The 23082-nt window shown below is 46.0% G+C and overlaps 2 protein-coding genes across 2 annotated transcripts in view; both read right to left on the bottom strand.

Moving 5' to 3' along the window:
- The window catches only part of wdr91 (WD repeat domain 91), a 34754-nt gene extending 17953 nt beyond the window's left edge, over window positions 1–16801 (bottom strand). Inside the window, exons 1-8 of the mRNA XM_034546391.1 lie at window positions 16542–16801; window positions 13441–13577; window positions 13181–13360; window positions 12879–13086; window positions 12621–12703; window positions 6157–6266; window positions 1310–1481; window positions 164–373 (exon numbers count right to left, since the gene is read on the bottom strand). Of these exons, the coding sequence (XP_034402282.1) occupies window positions 164–373; window positions 1310–1481; window positions 6157–6266; window positions 12621–12703; window positions 12879–13086; window positions 13181–13360; window positions 13441–13563 (1086 nt within the window). The 5' untranslated portion in view covers window positions 13564–13577; window positions 16542–16801. The remainder of the gene's footprint in view (window positions 1–163; window positions 374–1309; window positions 1482–6156; window positions 6267–12620; window positions 12704–12878; window positions 13087–13180; window positions 13361–13440; window positions 13578–16541) is intronic.
- Window positions 16802–21593: 4792 nt separating this feature from the next.
- The window catches only part of LOC117740963 (ankyrin repeat domain-containing protein SOWAHB-like), a 7827-nt gene continuing 6338 nt past the window's right edge, over window positions 21594–23082 (bottom strand). The window contains exon 5 of the mRNA XM_034547652.1: window positions 21594–23082. This exon is cut by the window's right edge and continues 859 nt beyond it. The gene's annotated coding sequence lies outside the window, so the exon portion shown is untranslated.

Here is a 23082-nt window from a genome sequence, read left to right as displayed (position 1 = left end):
TGATAAAAACTCTGAAAATTCAGATATAAATTGAATTGAATTGAATCCTGCAGTTACTTAGCGTACAGATATGAGAGAATACACATATGAACTATTCCTTTTAAGAAGAACTGATTGAACAAGGAAACCAGACTTTGTGACCCCCGTCCTCATCGTCAGGTACCTGCGGTGGTGGTTTGGAGAAAAGCATCTTCCTCTCTTTCTCATGTTCCTGGATCTTCTTGTGTCTGGGATGAGACGGCTGGTTTGTCGGCTGGTTTGTTGACTGGTTTGTTGACTGTTGTGACTGGGAGCTCTTAAGTTCACTGGTTGTTGGCTGGCTGGAAACTGGCTTTACCTCATTAGCTTGGACTGCCTCTTTTGACTTTGTAGGCTAGAAAAGACAAAGATGATGATCTCAGACCAAAATTATATTCAAATTTAAGGACCCCCAAAATGGCTGCCAGATTGTGGGTCAGATGAGTCTAAGTATTAATGAAAGCACTCACAAGGTAATTTTCGATATCTTTCCACACATATTTTTTAATGGACACAAAAGTTGTAATCATTATATATCAATGTAAACATTATCCACAAATATGATTTGAGAAATAATTATTGTTTTAAATACACAATTGAAATCCACAAATAATTGTATTTAAAAGGATTTGAAATTTCCATCCAAAACATATTTGTATGTTGCTACATTTATATATGAGCTGTTGAACCTCAACAGGGAATTATCTATAGCCAATCAGATATCTCCTCCATTTTCAACCAATCACATGAGCGGACCCAACGATGGTATACCCTTATGTCATAATCATGTGGAGCTAAACATGCTATTATACACTGCATTGGATCATTGTTTTGCAATTCTCTATGTATATGGATTTGTCCCTACCAAATAAACATAAAAATGAAACAAATGAATGTAAGGAACGGGGATGACAGTGAAAGGAGGGAACATCATTAGCTTTTGTGGTCCAAAAATCTGACGTGTTGAAACAATCAAACGTGGGCAGATAAATCTGCAAAGATCCCCAAAAGAACCCAAACCAAGGGAAACAGTGACTGCATTGAAGGTTACATCCACAATGTGCAAGGAATACACCAGCACCTGGAGTTTTACCTCACTATGTGACATTAACTAAGTTAAATTAGCATGTAGCCAACTTATTTACTTAAAGTTGTCATACCTTGGCTTATTCTGCGTTCACACCAAAGCGTGGCCAATATTTGCACCGATTATACATCAATCAATGAAATGATACACAGATCTTTAAAGAAATGTAATACTTTTAAACTTGAAAACACCTTCCCCTCTTACCAGATTGATTGGTGGGTCCTTCCTTCCCACTGCAGCCTGGCTTGGCGATGACCCCGTGGTGAACTGAGGCAGTTTCCCCGGAGTACGTCTACCTTGCGGCAGGAATGTAGAGAAAAAGTTTCTGGAAGGCGTGGTGGCAGCGCTGACTGGGCGCTGGCTCGACACCAAGTCCCTAAGAGGGGGTAACAACACAGCGCTCAATGAGTAAAACATTTGTCCAAGACGGAATGAAGTCAAGATTTAGGAGCGGACAGAGATTCACGAAGAGCAGAACAAAACCTTGCCCCAATTCCAATCATTCAAACTCTTATTTTGAAGTCCCTCTAAAAACAACAACAACAAAACAAAAAGGTGTGTTCCCTTTGCATTAAAAATAATTAAAAGTGCCAGTAGAATCAGAGAATAAACAATTCAAAATTGAAAACAATTAATTGGTAATAATGGCCCGTCTTTGCATAATGTCTTGCTCTGGGGTTGTGAAAGCAGTTATTAAGACTATGCATAATATCCTTTCCAAAACTCTAGAGCGAGCTATCTTTAACCAAGTCTCCTCCTTTCTCCACAGTAACAACTTTCTAGACCCCCACCAGTCTGGATTCAAGGCCACTCAACAGAGACTGCCCTCCTTGCTGTCTCTGAGCAGCTTCACACTGCTAGAGCAGCCTCTCTCTCCTCTGTCCTTATCCTTCACACTAGAGCAGCCTCTCTCTCCTCTGTCCTTATCCTTCACACCACTAGAGCATCCTCTCTCTCCTCTGTCCTCATCCTTCTAGACCTTTCCGCTGCCTTTGACACAGTGAACCACCAGATCCTCATGTCCTCCCTCCAGGACCTGGTATCTCAGGCACCGCGCTCTCACTCTTCTCATCCTACCTCACCGACCGCTCTTACCGGGTAACCTGGAGAGGATCTGTGTCTGAGCCTTGTCCTCTGACTACTGGGGTCCCTCAGGGTTCAGTCCTTGGTCCTCTTCTCTTCTATCTGTACACCAACTCTCTCGGCTCTGTCATTCTCTCGCATGGCTTCTCCTACCACAGCTATGCTGACGACACCCAACTGATCCTCTCGTTTCCCCAATCCGAAACACAGGTAGCAGCATGAATCTCTGCCTGTCTGACTGACATCTCTCAGTGGATGTCTGACCGACATCTCTCAGTGGATGTCTGACCGACATCTCTCAGTGGATGTCTGACTGACATCTCTCAGTGGATGTCTGACTGACATCTCTCAGTGGATGTCCGCTCACCACCTGAAAATTAACCCGGACAAGACTGAACTTCTCCTCCTTCCAGGAAAAGGCTCTCCCACCCACGACCTAACTATTAACTTCAACAACTCAGTGTTGGCTCCGACTCCGACTGCCAGGAACCTCGGTGTGACACCTGTCAGTCAACTCTCCCTGACTGCCAACATTACTGCAATAACACGCTCCTGTAGGTACATGCTGTACAACATCAGGAGAATACGACCCCTTCTCACTCAGAAGACGGCACAGGTTCTGGTCCAGGCTCTGGTCCAGGATCTGGTCATCTCACGGCTAGACTATAGCAACTCCCTCCTGGCAGGTCTACCTGCTAATGCCATTCGACCTCTACAGCTCATCCAGAATGCAGCTGCTCGACTGGTCTTCAACCTCCCGAAATTTACCCACAATCCTCCGCTCCTCCGCGACCTTCACTGGTTACCGGTGGCCGCCCGCATCCGCTTCAAAACATTGGTACTTGCGTACCGTGCTGCGAACAGATCGGGTCCGGTCTACATCCAGGACATGGCCTAACCTCACACCCAGGACATGGTCTAACCTCACACCCAGGACATGGTCTAACCTCACACCCAGGACATGGTCTAACCTCACACCCAGGACATGGTCTAACCTCACATCCACGACATGGTCTAACCTCACACCCAGGACATGGTCTAACCTCACACCCAGGACATGGTCTAACCTCACACCCAGGACATGGTCAAACCTCACACCCAGGACATGGTCTAACCTCACACCCAGGACATGGTCTAACTTCACACCCAGGACATGGTCTAACCTCACACCCAGGACATGGTCTAACCTCACACCCAGGACATGGTCTAACTTCACACCCAGGACATGGTCTAACCTCACACCCAGGACATGGTCTAACCTCACACCCAGGACATGGTCTAACTTCACACCCAGGACATGGTCTAACCTCACACCCAGGACATGGTCTAACCTCACACCCCACCTCGTTCACTTCACTCGGCTTCTGCCAATCGGCTTGTAGCTCCTTCACTTCGAGCTAAACACTCAACAAAATCACGACTGTTTGCTGTGCTGGCTCCTCATTGGTGGAACAAGCTCCCCATTGACATCAGGACAGCAGAAAGTCTCTACATCTTCCGCTGCAAACTAAAAACACATCTTTTTCGACTATACCTTGAATAGGGAATGTAGCGCCGTAGTAGCACTTAAATGTCTCTTACTGATAGCACTTTGTTGTTTAACTTTAGTGAAGAAATTGTACTTGCTTGATTCTTGTTGTTCTGAGTTTGGACTCATGGTTTAATGCACTTATTGTAAGTCTCTTTGGATAAAAGCGTCAGCTAAATGACATGAAATGTAATGTAATCTGTGTTTGGATAACAGTAGTAAGGTCATGCAGTCCATGATTGGACCAGTTTCAAAGATGCAATGATGGGTTTAACCCAAAAAGCTGTCAAAAGGCTCTAGTAGAACATGAGGTTACGAGACATTTAGTAAAGCCTGAAAAGGAGAACACTACACCTGTTATGAATTTGTTTCAAGGTTGATATTTTTGTTTGACACAAAAAGACAGTTTCCGTTACTAAATTCAGGACAAACATGACTTGAGACAAGGGGGAGGGGCCACGTCTTTGCTGTCAGGAGCTCTGAAGTGGTTCATCTCCAAGTTTTGTTCAAGGTTTATATCAAAAAACAATGAATAGACGTTTCCAAAAATAATCCACCAGACCTGCTAGAAGTGTTGGGCGGTGTCTGTATATGCAGAGACCCTGCCCTCTGCCTGTGTGGGACTCTTCAGGACTCCTCAGGGTCAGCAAAGAGCATGTTGACCCCCCAGCCAATCAAACAGCGCCACCTGGTCTCGCTTGTTAGACCGCAGATGAGGGTCGAGTTTAGAATGCGGTTTACAAACAATGTGACTACATATTATACCTTTTAATGGCTTCTTATAGCTGACCTTTATCTACTGACATATTATTAGTTTCTGTGCATTTCCTTCTTTGATATCTCATTGTTAGTGTTGGCTATTAATGTAATATCATTACTTTCCCCATTCACGAGCAGTGTAAGGGATTACAATTTCAAAATCCATAAAAAAAGCTGAATATTGAAGTATAACCGAGTCTGATGTGCATGTCTGTACGGGTAAAACTTGTTTTACTTTATATCCAAGAGTCTCATTGGTAGTAATCATTTCCGAGTGGGTCAGCCCAGTCTGGAGTCCTTTTTGTCAGCGTATGAAATATGTGAATCTTATTAAAAAATGGATTGCACTGACAAGAAACAACAATTCATCAGGTGAATTGTTTATTTGACAACATCAACTGCATCACAACACACAGTCTAAAACAGCAGATACTGTATCATTAACAATAAGTTAGGTAAAATATTTTTAAATCTGTATTTAGTGAATGAATAAACAGAACATAATTCAGGAGTTTGGGCTGCTTTGAAGTGCTTCACAATTCTTCTAAAAGTAACTCTGGGGGTGAAGATCTAGGAGGTTTCTGAATGACAGCCTGTTACAACTTTACTTAAACTTCCTCACATTCCTCTCTTTAGTTGGTGACAGGAACATTATATTCATTTGAAGTATTATTTGATTTTATCCTCAGAATTTAGAGATAAATCTCAGAACTCAAATAATAATGTAAACTTTTCTGAAGCGTTAGCAAATAACTATAGCACCCTTCATTTAGCAGGAGGCCAAGTTGTGCTCTAAAACTCTTCTGTTCTACATAATCAACATATACGACTTCATAGTGAACTAAAGCTCAACACCAGACAGTGTGCGTCTGTCCTGTGTTTTGTGGTACAAAATAAAACTAAAACATAGAAATCAGTGTGAGAAACACAGAACTGCGATAGATAGAAAGACTTCTTAGAGAGAAGATATACAGTCATGGCCATAAGTATATGGACTGTGACAACATTTTTCAGAATGTTGCCTCTTTACGCAACTCCAAATGATTTGAACTGAAGCAGTCAACGTCTGACTTTCAGCTTCAATTCAATGGATACAACAAAAGCATGTAATTCTGAGTTTCATCTTCCATAGAACCGTCATCTAAAAGTGATCTGGCTCATTGCGATGTGTTCTGGTCTAGGCCTTCCTGTTCTCCAGTGGTTTGCACCTTGTTGTGAACTTTCTGTATTCACATTCATGAAGGCGTGAAGGCGTGACGATGGTTGTATTGGCTAAACGGTTAACGTGGTATTTGTGTTGTATATTGCATATTGACATTCCAGTTCAAATCATTTGGAGTTGTGTGAAGAGGCAACATAGAAACATTGCGTCACACTTCATATACTTATGTAGGTTGTCTGCCAACTGGAACAACACAATACAGTTTGGGTTTTTCATTGAAGAGCTTAAATTTACAGAAAAGTTGAACATAATTTATACCTGTTGATCTACAATCGTTAAAAAGTATCTTTATCAGGGTAAGTGGGACTAGCCGTACTCAAAACGTATCGAGGTCCTGGTCCTATAAAAAAGCATTATATTGTCAATGGTATTTAAAATCATCATTAAAAACAATGACAGAATGGCAGCCATCTTAGTTGTAGCCAGTAATAAATAAAGACAGTGATGTCAGTGTCTCACAGCTCAGTGTCTCCTAGACGGTCCATGTTCTGGACATAGACCGGCAGCTTGTGGTGGACCATCTCGTCTCCCTCTCTCTGGTCCCGGCTTTCTGTTTGCAGGGCAAACAGCTGGATGAGAGAAGACAAGACAGGTCAGATACAACAACAAGCAATATCATAACCCATTATCATCTCGCCAAAACTCAGTACAGAAAATAAACGGTTAACTTCAGGACTACCATCCGACACCCAGGGTCATAAATATCTCTAATGAATTAACAATTCAAGAATGTGAAACTAAAGTACAAAGGCAATACATCACAATAACAACAATACATCAATGCTTTTTACTTTGCTTTTACTACAACTCTGATAATGTTGGCGAATGTGCCATGACGCTCCGACCTGCAATGCACCAACGGGCAGAGCAAGAGACTCTGAAGACCAAGGGGTGATAAGAGGCCTCATGACCGTGCTGCTACCAAGGGGTGATAAGAGGCCTCATGACCCTGCTGCTACCAAGGGGTGATAAGAGGCCTCATGACCCTGCTGCTACCAAGGGGTGATAAGAGGCCTCATGACCCTGCTGCTACCAAGGGGTGATAAGAGGCCTCATGACCCTGAAGTTACCAAGGAGTGATAAGAGGCCTCATGACCCTGCTGCTACCAAGGGGTGATAAGAGGCCTCATGACCCTGAAGTTACCAAGGAGTGATAAGAGGCCTCATGACCCTGAAGTTACCAAGGAGTGATAAGAGGCCTCATGACCCTGCTGCTACCAAGGGGTGATAAGAGGCCTCATGACCCTGCTGCTACCAAGGGGTGATAAGAGGCCTCATGACCCTGCTGCTACCAAGGGGTGATAAGAGGCCTCATGACCCTGAAGTTACCAAGGAGTGATAAGAGGCCTCATGACCCTGCTGCTACCAAGGGGTGATAAGAGGCCTCATGACCCTGCTGCTACCAAGGAGTGATAAGAGGCCTCATGACCCTGAAGCTACCAAGGAGTGATAAGAGGCCTCATGACCCTGCTGCTACCAAGGGGTGATAAGAGGCCTCATGACCCTGCTGCTACCAAGGAGTGATAAGAGGCCTCATGACCCTGCTGCTACCAAGGAGTGATAAGAGGCCTCATGACCCTGCTGCTACCAAGGAGTGATAAGAGGCCTCATGACCCTGCTGCTACCAAGGAGTGATAAGAGGCCTCATGACCCTGCTGCTACGAATGAGTGATAAGAGGCCTCATGACCCTGCTGCTACCAAGGAGTGATAAGAGTCCTCATGACCCTGAAGCTACCAAGGGGGTGATAAGAGTCCTCATGACCCTGAAGCTACCAAGGGGGTGATAAGAGGCCTCATGACCCTGCTGCTACCAAGGGGGTGATAAGAGTCCTCATGACCCTGCTGCTACCAAGGGGGTGATAAGAGTCCTCATGACCCTGAAGCTACCAAGGGGGTGATAAGAGTCCTCATGACCCTGAAGCTACCAAGGGGGTGATAAGAGTCCTCATGACCCTGCTGCTACCAAGGGGGTGATAAGAGTCCTCATGACCCTGAAGCTACCAAGGGGGTGATAAGAGTCCTCATGACCCTGAAGCTACCAAGGGGTGGTAAGATGACGAGGAAGAACGGTTCCAGCAGAACCTCAACCAGGTTCTGAAGAAATATGAATCCATGGAAAGATGGAGTGTGATTCAACATCCACCCAAATGCAGATGTCCAGAGAAGAGCAGCTTAACCTCCCATCACGTTCTCCTTGTATCCGCGTGGGTTCCCTTCACGTTCTCCTTGTGCCAGTGTGGGTTCCCTCCCTCCCCCTTTACACATGTACATGAGTGGGATGTTCATGTAATAAAATAATCAAAGATATAAATATTCCATTCCATTATCCAAACTACTTATCCTATTCAGGGGAGGATGGAGCTGATCCCAGCTGACATTGAACGAAGGCAGGGTTCACCTGTACCTGGACAGTGTTCACCTGGACAGGGTTCACCTGGACAATGTTCACCTGGACAGTGTTCACCTGGACAGGGTTCACCTGGACCTGGACAGTGTTCACCTGGACAGTGTTCACCTGGACCTGGACAGGGTTCACCTGGACCTGGACATGGTTCACCTGGACCTGGACAGTGTTCACCTGGACCTGGACAGTGTTCACCTGGACAGTGTTCACCTGGACAGGGTTCACCTGGACCTGGACAGTGTTCACCTGGACAGTGTTCACCTGGACAGGGTTCACCTGGACAGGGTTCACCTGGACCTGGACAGGGTTCACCTGAACCTGGACAGGGTTCACCTGAACAGGTGTCCAGTTTCTCTCAGGGCTCGTATAGAGACAGACAACCGTTCAGGCTCACAATCACACGGGGAGTTTAGAGTCTCCAGTGAACCTGAGCTGCACACCTTAGGACTGTGGGAGGAAGCCGGAGAACGTGGAGTGAACCCACGCTTATACAGGGAGAATGTGGAGGGAACCCACGCTGCTACGGGGAGAACGTGGAGGGAACCCACGCTGACAGGAGGGGAACGTGGAGGGAACCCACACTGACACAAGGAGAACGTGGAGGGAACTCACGCTGACACAAGGAGAACGTGGAGGGAATCCACACCGACACAAGGAGAACGTGGAGGGAACCCACGCAGCTACAGGGAGAATATGGAGGGAACCCACGCTGACACAAGGAGAACGTGAAAGGAACCCACGCTGACACAATGAGAACGTGGAGGGAACCCACGCTGACACAGAGAACGTGGAGGGAACACACGCTGACAGGGAGAATGTGGAGGGAACCCAAGCTGACACAAGGACAATGTGGAGGGAACCCACACTGGCACAAGGAGAACGTGGAGGGAACCCAAGCTGACAAGAGGAGAATGTGGAGGGAACCCACGCTGACAGGGAGAATGTGGAGGGAACCCAAGCTGACACAAGGACAATGTGGAGGGAACCCACACTGGCACAAGGAGAACGTGGAGGGAACCAACGCTAACACAGGGAGAACGTGGAGGGAACCCAAGCTGACAAGAAGAGAATGTGGAGGGAACCCACACTGGCACGAGGAGAACGTGGAGGGAACCAATGCTAACACAGGGAGAACGTGGAGGGAACCCACCCTAACACAAGGAGAATGTGGAGGGAACCCACGCTGACACAAGGAGAACGTGAAGGGAACCCATGCTGACACAAGGAGAACGTGGAGGGAACCCACGCTGACACAGGGAGACCGTGGAGGGAACCCACGCTGACAAAGGGAGAACATGGAGGGAACCCACGCTGACACAGAGAACGTGGAAGGAACACACGCTGACACAAGGACAATGTGGAGGGAACCCACACTGACACAAGGAGAACGTGGAGGGAACCCATGCTGACACAGGGAGACCGTGGAGGGAACCCACGCTGACAAAGGGAGAACATGGAGGGAACCCACGCTGATACAAGGAGAACGTGAAGGGAGCACACGCTGACACAGGGAGAACATGGAGGGAACCCACGCTGACACATGGAGAACGTGGAGGGAACCCACGCTGACAAAGGGAGAACATGGAGGGAACCCACGCTGAGACATGGAGAATGTGGAGGGAACCCACGCTGACAAAGGGAGAACATGGAGGGAACCCACGCTGACACATGGAGAACGTGGAGGGAACCCACGCTGACACAGGGAGAACATGGAGGGAACCCACGCTGACACATGGAGAACGTGGAGGGAACCCACGCTGACAAAGGGAGAACATGGAGGGAACCCACGCTGACACATGGAGAACGTGGAGGGAACCCACGCTGACAAAGGGAGAACATGGAGGGAACCCACGATGACACATGGAGAACGTGGAAGGAACCCACGCTGACACAGGGAGACCGTGGAGGGAACCCACGCTGACAAAGGGAGAACATGGAGGGAACCCACGCTGACAAAGGGAGAACATGGAGGGAACCCACGCTGACACATGGAGAACGTGGAGGGAACCCATGCTGCTACGGGGAAAATGTGGAGGGAACTTCGAACTTTTCTGTTTAATAGTTTAGTTATGTAGTTAGTCCAATAAATATTAATGTACACCGTAAAAAGAATTCTGTAGCCACCCTGATATTAAGATTTAATGGATTAATATCAAATATTTTTCCAAAATTCTTCTTTTTAATTCTGTTAGTTCAACTAATGGTGGCTTATGGTGTAAGCTGAGTGCCATCATTCTTTGATACTAGTTCATGGGTCTAAAAGTTATCATTTATTTATTCATAATCATTACATATCTAGATAGTAATTAATTACTATTTAAATCTGCTACCAACAACACTACACTTTTGAGATGTGCTACAAACAGTAGTATTTTCCAAAAATTATGATCTGATGATAATGAACTCTTTACACTAAACATTTTGTAATAAATAAACCAAATGCAATCCACCAATTTGATTACAATATGATGGCACTTGTTTGTGACTTGTTTTAACTAAATGGCGAAATAAATGGTGGGACTATTTCAATTAAAGAACTGACCTTAATCTCACTCTTAATCCAGAGGTGTTGGCTAACTACAGACCGATCTCTAACCTTCCCTTCCTCTCTAAGATCCTTGAGAAAGTAGTCGCAAATCAGTTGTGTGACTTTCTACATCAGAATAGTTTATTTGAGGAGTTTCAGTCAGGATTTAGAAAACACCACAGCACAGAGACAGCACTGGTGAAAATTACTAATGACCTCCTAATTGGATCAGATAAAGGACTCATCTCTGTACTGGTCTTGTTAGACCTTAGTGCTGATAAAGGACTCATCTCTGTACTGGTCTTGTTAGACCTTAGTGCTGATAAAGGACTCATCTCTGTACTGGTCTTGTTAGACCTTAGTGCTGATAAAGGACTCATCTCCGTACTGGTATTATTAGACCTTAGTGCTGATAAAGGACTCATCTCTGTACTGGTATTATTAGACCTTAGTGCTGATAAAGGACTCATCTCTGTACTGGTCTTGTTAGACCTTAGTGCTGATAAAGGACTCATCTCTGTACTGGTCTTGTTAGACCTTAGTGCTGATAAAGGACTCATCTCTGTACTGGTATTATTAGACCTTAGTGCTGCGTTCGACACCATTGATCATGACATCCTATTACAGAGACTGGATCAGTCGATTGGCATTTCAGGTACCGCACTAAATTGGTTTAAATCATATTTATCAGATCGATCTCAATTTGTATTTGTAAACGATGAAGCCTCAATGACCACCAACGTTAATCACGGAGTTCCACAAGGTTCTGTTCAGAAAAGCTGGTTCACGTGTTTGTTACTTCCAGATCAGATTACTGCAACTCCTTATTATCAGGCTGCTCTAATAAGTCTCTTAAATCCCTCCAGTTGATCCAGAATGCTGCAGCTCGTGTACTCACAAAAACTAAGAAAAGAGATCACATGACTCCTGTATTAGCTGCTCTGCACTGGCTCCCTGTAAAATCAAGAATCACATTTAAAATTCTTCTCCTCACCTACAAAGCCTTGATTGGTGATGCACCATCATATCTTAAGGAGCTTGTAGTACCATATTGCCCCACTAGAGAGCTGATCACTAAATGCGGGGCTACTTGTGGTTCCTAGAGTCCTAAAAAGTAGGATGGGAGCCAGAGCCTTCAGTTATCAAGCTCCTCTTGTATGGAACCAGCTTCCACTTTCAGTCCTGGAGGCAGACACAGTCACCTCATTTAAGAATAGACTTAAGACTTTCCTCTTTAATAGTGCTTATAGTTAGGGCTGAATCAGGTTTGCCCTGGTCCAGCCCCTTGATATGCTGCTATAGGCTTATAGGCTGCTGGGGGATGTTTTAGGATACACTGAGCACCTATCTCATCTTCTCTCTCTCCTTATGGATGAATTTACATCTCTCCATTGCACCGTATTAACTCTGCTTCCCCCCCGGAGTCGTTGTGACTTCACGTCTCATAGGGTCCATTGGACCTGGAGGTGTCTGATGCTGGTGAACCGGCCTCCCATTGGTCCTGCTGATGCGCCCCGCCCCCCCTCCACCTCCTTCTGTTTCATGGATTGGAGTTCCATTCATACATTGTCATATTCATGTAATGTGTTTATGTAACTTTGTAAATGCTGTTCATTCTGTACACATGACATCTATTCTTCTGTCCATCCGGGGAGAGGGATCCTCCTCTGTTGCTCTCCTGAAGGTTTCTTCCCTTTTTTCCCTGTCTATGGTTATTTTTGGTGAGTTTTTCCTGATTCAATGTGAGGTCAAAGGTCAGGGATGTCGTATGTGTACAGATTGTAAAGCCCTCTGAGGGGAGTTTGTAATTTGTGATATTGGGCTATACAAAATAAACTGAATTGAATTGAACCTTTTAAAAACTAAAATGGGACTTTTAACTAAATGAAGTAACATTTAAAAATAGAATATGAACTTTTGTGAATTGATTTTTAAAGCTAATCTTAAAAGGAACTGCCTCAATCACCAGATGTGAATCATTTTATACTCACCAGCTGGCAGAGCTGTTCGTTCTCCTCAGTCAGGCTTGTGGTCTTCTGAACTTCAGCATCAAAGCTCAGCAGAACAGGCTGGGGTGACAACCAGTTAAGGACTGGAAACCAGTCGATTCAGAGTTTAAATGGCAAACAGACTAAGTGGATCAGCGTGGCGTCCTTTAGAGTTGCAAACAACGGCTTCACTATGAAATTGAATGCAGCTGCTAACTGGACATTCATCTGCAAACGGCTGAGGATTCAGCTGAAGGATATGCATACACTGGAAGAGGACGGACAGGAAGTTGTGCAGCGAGACCAGGAAGGTGTCGGCCCACTGCCGGGAGAAGTACGGAGAGAAGGCGGGGTTCTGCTCAGGGGTGGGTATAAACGGCAGAATGAACCAATCACGCCACTCAACCTGACTCTGCAGCTCTAACGCCTGCTTCTGGAAGAACTCCTGAGTCTTCTCAATGTTTCCTTTCTGAGTGGGTGAAAGGACAAAGGGGAGGTTGTCTGACAGAGAGTTTTACCGTTTGGGAGACACTCGTGTGCTGGATTACCCGACATGATGTTACCTGGACGGTGTTGATGACGTAGTATCTGTACAGGCTGGTTCTCAGTTTGTTGACTGTGGATCTGTAAACATCCTCCAGCCTGCACAACAGACGTCTGTCCAAGTAAAGCCAGTACTCCTTCAGCCCAGACAGGTCAAAGCTCTGAACAAGCTGCTGCAGCTGATCGATGATCTTATCCACCTGAAAACACCCCATGGGTTAAAGTCATTGTATGAGGTTCCTTAGGACAAGAACCGTTAAAAACAAATCATATATCGTACCCTGAAGCCTTTCTCCTTGTCGGCTTTGATATCGGTGTCGAGGTGCTTCAGGGTGCTGGTGAACCCGCGGTAGATTAGATACTCTCTCACATGTTCGTCGGTCCTCTCCACTGCTGACCCCATCGTGACCTCTGATCCTGTGAGGTACAATATAATATTTATATGTTATATTTACAACCAGACCTCTGTAATCTTCTGTCCTCCTTCAGTTTCACTGTTCTGACCAATGAATACCTGTGATGTTGTGTGAATGTTTCTCTATTGTATGATTAATATATATATGAAACTGAGTTGGTTTGTGAGGCATGATACGTTTTAGAAGAACATTACTATGAAGTTTAGTCGGATCTAATACTTTGGGCATTTGTTTTTATATATTTTTTCCCCACATCACACGAAGAGCAACATCGCGTTAAACCTGCATTAACATATATCCCTCTTATTGAGTTCAAATTATTTTTTGCAATTGATTACTCATTTATATCACTTATCTGAAGTCTTATCTAAATTAAAGTTGTATTTTTCCATACTCTAATGCACTGTTTTACTTGTTCTAGTTTCAAGACCCTACTCATTACTAATTTGAAAATATTTTTATATTTTTGCAGAATACATACAAGCTTTAAGAGAGATCCCCCCAAAGAGTGAACTAATGTATCTTAGTCTGAGAGAGGAAATAGTTTGTGTGCTTCAATTCAACTCGTTCTATCCCGATCCCGATTCAGAAACATTAAAATCACGGCTCGTTTCCTACAAATTACTGTCAACCTCAAATCACACAACTGATTGGAATTAAACTAATTTGATCCTGTGTGCATAATACATATAAATAACAAGCCATCTACGTCTTAAAAGCTATAACACTGAACATCCCAGACCAAAGCAATAGATGGACATAGAAAGGGAAATATGTTGGAAAGAAAAACTGACTTTTTCATTAGATAGTCCTGATGGACAGGTGGTACCTTGCATGGTAGCTCCTCCCATCAGTGTATGAATGTTAGATAGTCCTGATGGACAGGTGGTACCTTGCATGGTAGCTCCTCCCATCAGTGTGTGAATGTTAGATAGTCCTGATGGACAGGTGGTACCTTTCATGGTAGCTCCTCCCATCAGTGTGTGAATGTTAGATAGTCCTGATGGACAGGTGGTACCTTACATGGTAGCTCCTCCCATCAGTGTATGAATGTTAGATAGTCCTGATGGACAGGTGGTACCTTGCATGGTAGCTCCTCCCATCAGTGTGTGAATGTTAGATAGTCCTGATGGACAGGTGGTACCTTGCATGGTAGCTCCTCCCATCAGTGTGTGAATAGGTTTGTTCGAGATTAGCCAGTTCTGCGCAGAATTGATTGCTGGCGATCGGCACGCAATGCATGCTGGTTAGATTTGTGTCCGACTTGCTCTGACGTCATGCACACATGGTCAACGATACTCTCACAAGAGCGAGGCAGCCGTCGATTTTAGAGCCAGGCGCCGCAGGAGCTCTCCATCGACTGCGTGGCCCAGTGCATGATGGGAAACGCCTTGCTGTCTCCACATCAGAGAGCTGATTGTTTTTTAGATCTGACAGCAATAACCATGTGTTGTAGAAAATCCATATTTTAGGGGTAGTTGTAATACTTAACATTCAATTGTTCGCTATTTGTCTCATGTAGTGCAAATATGTGGGTAATAATAATAATAATAATAATGTATAAGGTTATTTATTTAGCATCTGTAAATAAATAATTTATAGAGAAATGACAACTATCTTCACATATGTATTTATATGTGTAAATAAATATGACATCCAACAACTACAATATGGCCAATCTTTTGTCCTCAATTCCAAAAATAATATAGTTGAATAAATAAAAAGATATCAAAATTTAGACCACGGTGAAAAGTAGATTTATTTTGAAAATGCATTTGGTCCATTTGTGAGATTACATATTAGATATCCCAAACCTTATTTAATATGCCCGTTAAGATGATTAGTTCTGTTAAATATATTTGTTGGAATGCTGGGAAGTGAACTTCACCTCAGACACATTTCAACTTTAAATGTTGACACAATCTTCAACTATTACTGTATGATTCATCTTTTTGATCCTACTGCTACTTCTTGGAGCCACTGATACTTCTACTACAACCACTACTCAAACTTCAGCTGCTGAAAACTACTCGTTAGTACTATGACATAAGTAGAGGGATCTCTTCTGCCTCCATTTCATCAAGAATGCAAACGCTATTTCTTCCGCCATAGTTATCAACATTTGGTCTGTAAACTAGAACTAACAACTGTTGTTGTGACTTCCTGAACACTGACTTCCTGTGTGTTCTTTGAAGGCAGCTGAAAACTGTCCGACTTGATCGTAGTTTTGTGGCAACACCCCCTACAGCGGCCGCCTGCTCTTGTCTGGATTCCAGGCGAGGCGCAGCTCTAACCAACAAGCCTAATGTTAGTTAGTCCTGATGGACAGGTGCACCTTTCATGGTAGCTCCTCCCATCAGTGTGTGAATGTTAGTTAGTCCTGATGGACAGGTGGTACCTTTCATGGTAGCTCCTCCCATCAGTGTGTGAATGTTAGTTAGTCCTGATGGACAGGTGCACCTTTCATGGTAGCTCCTCCCATCAGTGTGTGAATGTTAGTTAGTCCTGATGGACAGGTGGTACCTTGCATGGTAGCTCCTCCCATCAGTGTGTGAATGTTAGTTAGTCCTGATGGACAGGTGGTACCTTGCATGGTAGCTCCTCCCATCAGGGTATGAATTCATAATCCCAAAGTACCAACCCTGTACCTGCTCCCGTGCCTTGGCGAGGAGCCAACTGCCCTGCGCGTGTTGCCGTAAAGCAGGAAGTCAAACCTGGTTCTTTGCTGCTGTCATTTTGAATACTTTTATTGACCAAAAGCCCCCTTTCCTCTGGACACACGTTAGAGTTAAATACACTTCTGAGTAAACAACATACATTGGTAACGCGAGATGCCACAAAGATGTTTGATACCCTAAAAACGATTTAGTCATACCTTTTTATATTCTGAAAAAAAAGAAAGGTTGCTAAATAGCATAACGGTAAAACAAGTGAGACCGTACATCGTGTCTAAGTGTGTACGCACCTCGGCTGGTAGTCCAGAGTATCTTCCAAGAGAGAGTGCGTGTTGGAGTTGGGTTTCTTCGTGCGTGAGAAAAACTCGTACCAGCGCGAGACCTTCAACCTGCGGAGACGGAAGGACGTTATCTAGACCCAAGGAGCACAGCGTCTGCTCCTCTGTCATCATCTGAATGTGATGACATGTGACATATCCCAACAACAAAGATACAATATTCTGTTCCGGTTTGTTATCCAACAGTCATATGACGAGCTCTTCTTCTTTTGCCTGACTCATCTTCTTCGTTTTGTTCAACAAGGGGCGTTACCGCCACCTGGAGGAGAATCACCGTCATTACAAAATAGGAGAAAACCAACGAACGAAATAAAAACAATTATTCTTTACAGTTTCTTTTAAAAACTCAAACAACGCATTACATGTTACATCCTCAAAAGTAACTTAATTATTAAGACTCAATACTCTCACTACATACCAGACTTCTTTAATTTATTCTTTAAATTCATACTTCTCTGGCAATTAAAGATAACACATTCAAAAGTTTCTTCTTTTACGCAGCATTCACACAGAACGTTGTTTCCCTATTACGTGTACAGTGTTATTTAACCCAGTGGACCTTAACCTCAATCTTGATGTGATTGTTAGCTCTTTGGAATGTGTTCCTATTGTTTTCACTGTTAATTTCATATCATAAAACGGATAATTTCACCTTTATTTCCTTCATCCCAATGCTTTTGCCAGACCGTCATGTAATGCTCCATAATACTGCTTTAGCTTCAACTTTACTGAAAGCTAAATCCATATTATCCTGTCTCAGACCTTGTTTAGCTAGAGAATATGCAGTGTATAAACAATATATACGTATAGAGTGTTTTAGTACGGGACCCTGCAGTGTATAAACAATATATACGTATAGAGTGTTTTAGTACGGGACCCTGCAGTGTATAAACAATATATACTTATAGAGTGCTTTAGTGTGGAAAAGGAGTGTGTGGCAAAGTCTCATGAAGTTAGAAGCTTATCGTGACTAGCCACGACTGTTTCCTTTCCCAAAACACACAATTTGCACGATGATTTGCAAATTGTGTGTTTTCCTATGAATCGCCACCTTAACGTGGTGGAGGAGTTTGAGTGGCTCAGTGATTCTGGGAGCTATGTTGTCCGGGGCATCAGCCCCTGGTAGGGTCTCCCAAGGCAAACAGGTCTCGGGGGAGAGCCCAGACTAAGAGCGGTTCAATAAACCCTGATGAACAGCAGCCCACGGACTGAAGCTACCTTGCCCGGACAAGGGAAACCGGGGCACCCTCCCGGAGCCAGACCCAGGAGGGGAGCTCGTCGGCGAGCGTCTGGTGGCCGGGCTTTCACCCATGGGGCCCGGTCGGGCTCAGCCCGAAAAAACACCATGGAGCAGCAGTTACCCTGTGGACCCACCACCCGCAGGGAGAATTATCGGGGTCGGGTGCTATGTAGACCGGGCGGCGGGCCAGGCGGGAGACCTGGGCAGGCCGATCGCTGGCGGCATAGACTAGCTCTAGGGACGTGGAACGTCAACTCACTAGCGGGGAAAGAGCCGGAGCTGGTGCAGGAGGTGGAGCGGTACCAGCTAGATATAGTTGGGCTCACCTCCACGCACAGCATGGGCTCTGGAACCAAGCTCCTGGAGAAGGGTTGGACTTTGTCCTTTTCTGGAGTTGCCCAGGGTGAGAGGCGCCGGGCGGGAGTGGGGATACTCACGAGCCCCCGGCTGAGCGCCGCTGTGTTGGAGTTTTCCCCGGGGAACGAGAGGGTCGCCTCCCTGCGCCTACGGGTTGCGATCTTGGACACTCGGGTGAAGAGAAGAGCAGAGCTGTCAACTGATCACCACCTGGTGGTGAGTTGGATCAGATGGCGGGGGACTCGGCTAGAAAGACCTGGCAAGCCCAAACGTGTAGTGAGGGTGAACTGGGAACGTCTGGCAGAGGATCCTGTCCGGGAGGTCTTCAACTCCCACCTCCGGAAGAACTTCTCACAAATCCCGAGGGAGGCTGGGGACATGGAATCCGAGTGGACCTTGTTCAAAGCCTCTATTGTGGACGCGGCTGCTCGGGGCTGTGGCCGGAAGGTCATCGGTGCCTGTCGTGGCGGCAACCCGAGAACCCGGTGGTGGACACCGGGGGTGAGGGAAGCCGTCAAACTAAAGAAGGAGGCCTTTCCGGCCTGGCTGGCCCAGGGGTCTCCTGAAGCAGCTGACGGGTACCGGCGGGCCAGAAGGGCTGCAGCTGCGATGGTCGCGGAGGCTAAAACTCGGGCATGGGAGGAGTTCGGGGAGGCCATGGAGAAGGACTTTCGTTTGGCCTCAAGGAAGTTCTGGCAAACCATCCGACGGCTCAGGAAGGGAAAGCAGGGTCTACCCCAGGCTGTTCTCAGCAGGGGGGGGGGGGAACTGCTGACCCGGACTGGGGACATCGTCGGGCGGTGGAAAGAGCACTTTGAGGAACTCCTAAACCCGGCCAACATGTCCCCCGGAGAGGGGGCAGCGCCGGAAGACTTTGGGGTGGTTTCACCCATATCCCTGGCAGAGGTCGCTAAGGTAGTCAAAAAGCTCCTTGGTGGCAAGGCGCCAGGGGTGGATGAGATCCGCCCTGAGATGCTGAAAGAGCTGGACATTGTTGGGCTGTCTTGGTTGACACGCCTTTTCAGTGTCGCACGGGGGTCGGGAACAGTGCCCATGAACTGGCAGACCGGGGTGGTGGTTCCCATCTTCAAGAAGGGGGACCGGAGAGTGTGCTCGAACTATCGTGGTATCACACTGCTCAGCCTCCCTGGAAAAGCTTATGCCAGAGTGCTGGAGAGGAGGCTCCGACCGCTTGTCGAACCTCGGTTTTAAAAGACGAACAGTGCGGATTCCGTCCCGGTCGTGGAACAGTGGACCAGCTCTTTACCTTCGCAAGATTACTGGAGGGGTCCTGGGAGTTTGCCCAACCAGTTTACATGTGCTTTGTAGACCTGGAGAAGGCTTTCGACCGGGTCCCTCGGGGGTTTTTGTGGGGGGTGCTGCGGGAGTATGGGGTGCCGGACCCGTTGGCACGGGCCATCTGGTCTCTGTACGCCTGCAGTAGGAGCTGTGTTCGTCTCCTCGGTAGTAAGTCAGACACGTTCCCGGTGGGTGTTGGCCTCCGCCAGGGCTGCCCTTTATCACCGGTCCTGTTCGTGACCTTCATGGACAGGATATCTAGGCGCAGCCAGGGGGCGGAGAGGATCCGGTTCGGGAGTCTCGGGATCGCCTCTCTGCTGTTCGCGGATGATGTGGTCCTGTTTGCCTCCTCGGACCGTGACCTCCAGCATTCACTGGGGCGTTTTGCAGCCGAGTGCGAAGCGGCAGGGATGAGAGTTAGCACCTCCAAATCTGAGGCCATGGTGCTCCACCGGAAACCGGCGGATTGCTCCCTCCAGGTGGGGGCAAACTGCCTACCCCAAGCGAAGGAGTTCAAGTATCTCGGGGTCTTGTTCACGAGTGAGGGTAAGGTGGAGCGGGAGATCGACAGGCGGATCGGTGCGGCTGCAGCAGTAAAACAGGCGCTGTACCGGTCCGTCTTGGTGAAGAGGGAGCTGAGCCGGAAGGCAAAGCTCTCCATTTACTGGTCGGTCTACGTTCCAACCCTCACCTATGGTCACGAACTCTGGGTCGTGACCGAAAGAACGAGATCTCGGATACAAGCGGCCGAAATGAGCTTCCTCCGTAGGGTGGCCGGGCTCAGCCTTAGAGATAGGGTAAGGAGCTCGGACATCAGGGGGGAGCTTGGAGTCGAGTCGCTGCTCCTTCGTGTCGAAAGGAGTCAGCTGAGGTGGTTCGGGCATCTAGTGAGGATGCCTCCTGGACGCCTCCCATTAGAGGTTTTCCGGGCATGTCCAACTGGTAGGAGGCCCCGGGAAAGACCGAGGACACGCTGGAGGGATTATATCTCCCGGCTGGCCTTGGAACGCCTCGGGATCCCCCAGAATGAGCTGGAAAGTGTTGCGGGTGAGAGGGAAGCCTGGGTCGGCCTGCTGAACCTGCTGCCACCGCGACCCGACCCCGGATAAGCGGGTGATAATGGATGGATGGATGGATTTGCAAAACAAGTTATATGAAGGCAAATGGAAAAATACTGCATTCGAAGACACCCAAAAGATAATGGATATTTTGCTTCTAGGCCCAGTATGTCATCATTATCTGTTTGTACATGAGGTTCAGTGGTGTTTCTACGTCACTGAATGTATGTCTCTAAATGTATGTCTCTAAATGTTTCCCATACGTCTCTAAATGTTTCCCATACATCTCTGTATGTTTACCATACATTTCTGAATGTATGTTTCCCATACGTCTCTGAATGTATGTTTCCAATACGGCTCTGAATTTATGTTTCCAATACGTCTCTGAATGTATGTTTTCCCTAACGTCTCTGTACGTTTCCCATACGGCTCTGAATGTATGTTTTCCATACGTCTCTGTATGTTTCCCATACCTCTCATGTTTCTAATACGTCTCTGAATGTATGTTTTCCATACGTCTCTGAATGTATGTTTTCCATACGTCTCTGTACGTTTCCCATACTTCTCTGAATGTATGTTTTCCATACGTCTCTGTATGTTTCCCATACGGCTCTGAATGTATGTTTCCCATATGTCTCTGAATGTTTTCCATACGTCTGTATGTTTTCCATACGTCTCTGTACGATTCCCATACTTCTCTGAATGTATGTTTTCCATACGTCTCTGTATGTTTCCCATACGGCTCTGAATGTATGTTTTCCATATGTCTCTGTATGTTTCCCATACTTCTCTGAATGTATGTTTTCCATACGTCTCTGTATGTTTCCCATACGGCTCTGAATGTATGTTTCCCATATGTCTCTGAATGTTTCCCATACGTCTCTTTATGTTTCCCATACATCTCTTTATGTTTCCAATGCGTCTCTGAAATCAACTGAAACTGTGAAACATGAGACATGAGAATGGATCGGAACAGAAAACAGTCTCATGACAAGTCAGTCATATCCATAAAACCCAACCACTGCATTTAAAGACGAAACAACACCTCCCAACTGTGCAACATATTTAATACTCAGTGCACAAACGTAGACCAGTTGGGATAAAAAAATACTGTACGAAAAACACCCAATTACAGTTAACATCAGACCACAATCATTTACAAAGCAAAAGACAGCAGCTTCATCCTGGCAGCGAGAACACACGTTTGAAAACTACAACTCCTGTATGAATACAACTCCATCACGGGCCACGGGCTCAGGAAGTAGAGGAAGTAGAGGACCACGGGTGCAGGAAGTAGAGGACCACGGGTGCAGGAAGTAGAGGGAGTAGAGGACCACTGCGCTTTGTTGCGACTCGGCTTCCTTTCTCGTCGCTCGTCCAGGTGTTCTCACTCACCGAATTGAAAGAACTGTTTTTTTGGGAACTTTTTGGGACATTTTGGGACACGGATGAGAAAATTTACATGACCACAGTTAATTAACACAATCTATGCAACAACAAAAACATTATTTTAAATTACCTTTAAAAAGAAAATTAGAAAGAAAATTCCACCACCAACTTAAAACCAGTAAAATAGTGAAGCTTTATGAACAAGTAGGGCCCTATTGCAGAGTGATTCGATGGACCAGGTCTTCGTGGATCTTCGTGGTCTTCGCCCAAATCTTATGTCACTGCCAGTTACGTTTCAGAGAAACAAACTGACACTAAAGGCTGCATGGAAGGAAGAAAACCCAGCTAAACGCCAATGGATGATTTGGGAAAAGTTTAAAGAATACACATTAACAAAAGGTTAGATGTGGGCAAAACTTGTGTTCTTTTAAAGCTGTGGTATGATCTTTGAATCCTAAAAATAAGCCTTTAAGTGAATCACACCTTCCGACAGACGATCCACAAGTCCTTACAAAACCCCTCAAACAATCTTTCCTTGGGCATTTGTATCCCGTGAAACCGAATGCTCAGGTGCAGAAACTAGTGCTCCCTGTTGTTGCAGCTATTCGGACTGAGCTAAAGACTTTTGGGCTGAAAGGTATGGATCCAGTTCTGTTTTTTAAATAAAGCTTCGGACAATGTGTCGGCTCTGTTAATCCACCGCAGGAACTGAGCATAACAAAGTACCGAGAACAAAAGGTTTACATGACGAAGGTGCCAAAATGTTCAGCGAAACTTGCTCTGTTAAACTCAGGGATGAGTTTTAGTTTCATTACAGATCAAGAAACATGCTCAAACTTGAAAAGTCCACAGCGAAGCAAATGTGGCAGATCCTGCCGATCCGGTTCCAGGTGTTCACAGCAAGTGGCGAATGGTTCTGTCTACTGTACCGTGCACGTAGCATGTCGATTGATCAAGGTGCCATGGGTGGATCAGAACATGGACCCTGGTCTCTGTAGCCAGGTTTCCATCTAAAAGATTTCCATTTTAACAGAATTTTTAGAAAAATGTGCAAATACAAATTGGGAAATGAATGCTTGTTTCCATCCACTACCGTTCACTGAAGGTGTCTCGTTGAGATGAGCCGATGCTAGCTTTACTTTGGCTGTCT

The sequence above is a fragment of the Cyclopterus lumpus genome, chromosome 12 (assembly GCF_009769545.1).
Source record: "Cyclopterus lumpus isolate fCycLum1 chromosome 12, fCycLum1.pri, whole genome shotgun sequence".
In the NCBI taxonomy this organism is placed as follows: domain Eukaryota; kingdom Metazoa; phylum Chordata; class Actinopteri; order Perciformes; family Cyclopteridae; genus Cyclopterus; species Cyclopterus lumpus.
Note: the sequence above shows the minus strand (reverse complement) of the source record. Positions and strands in the feature narration are given on the sequence as shown.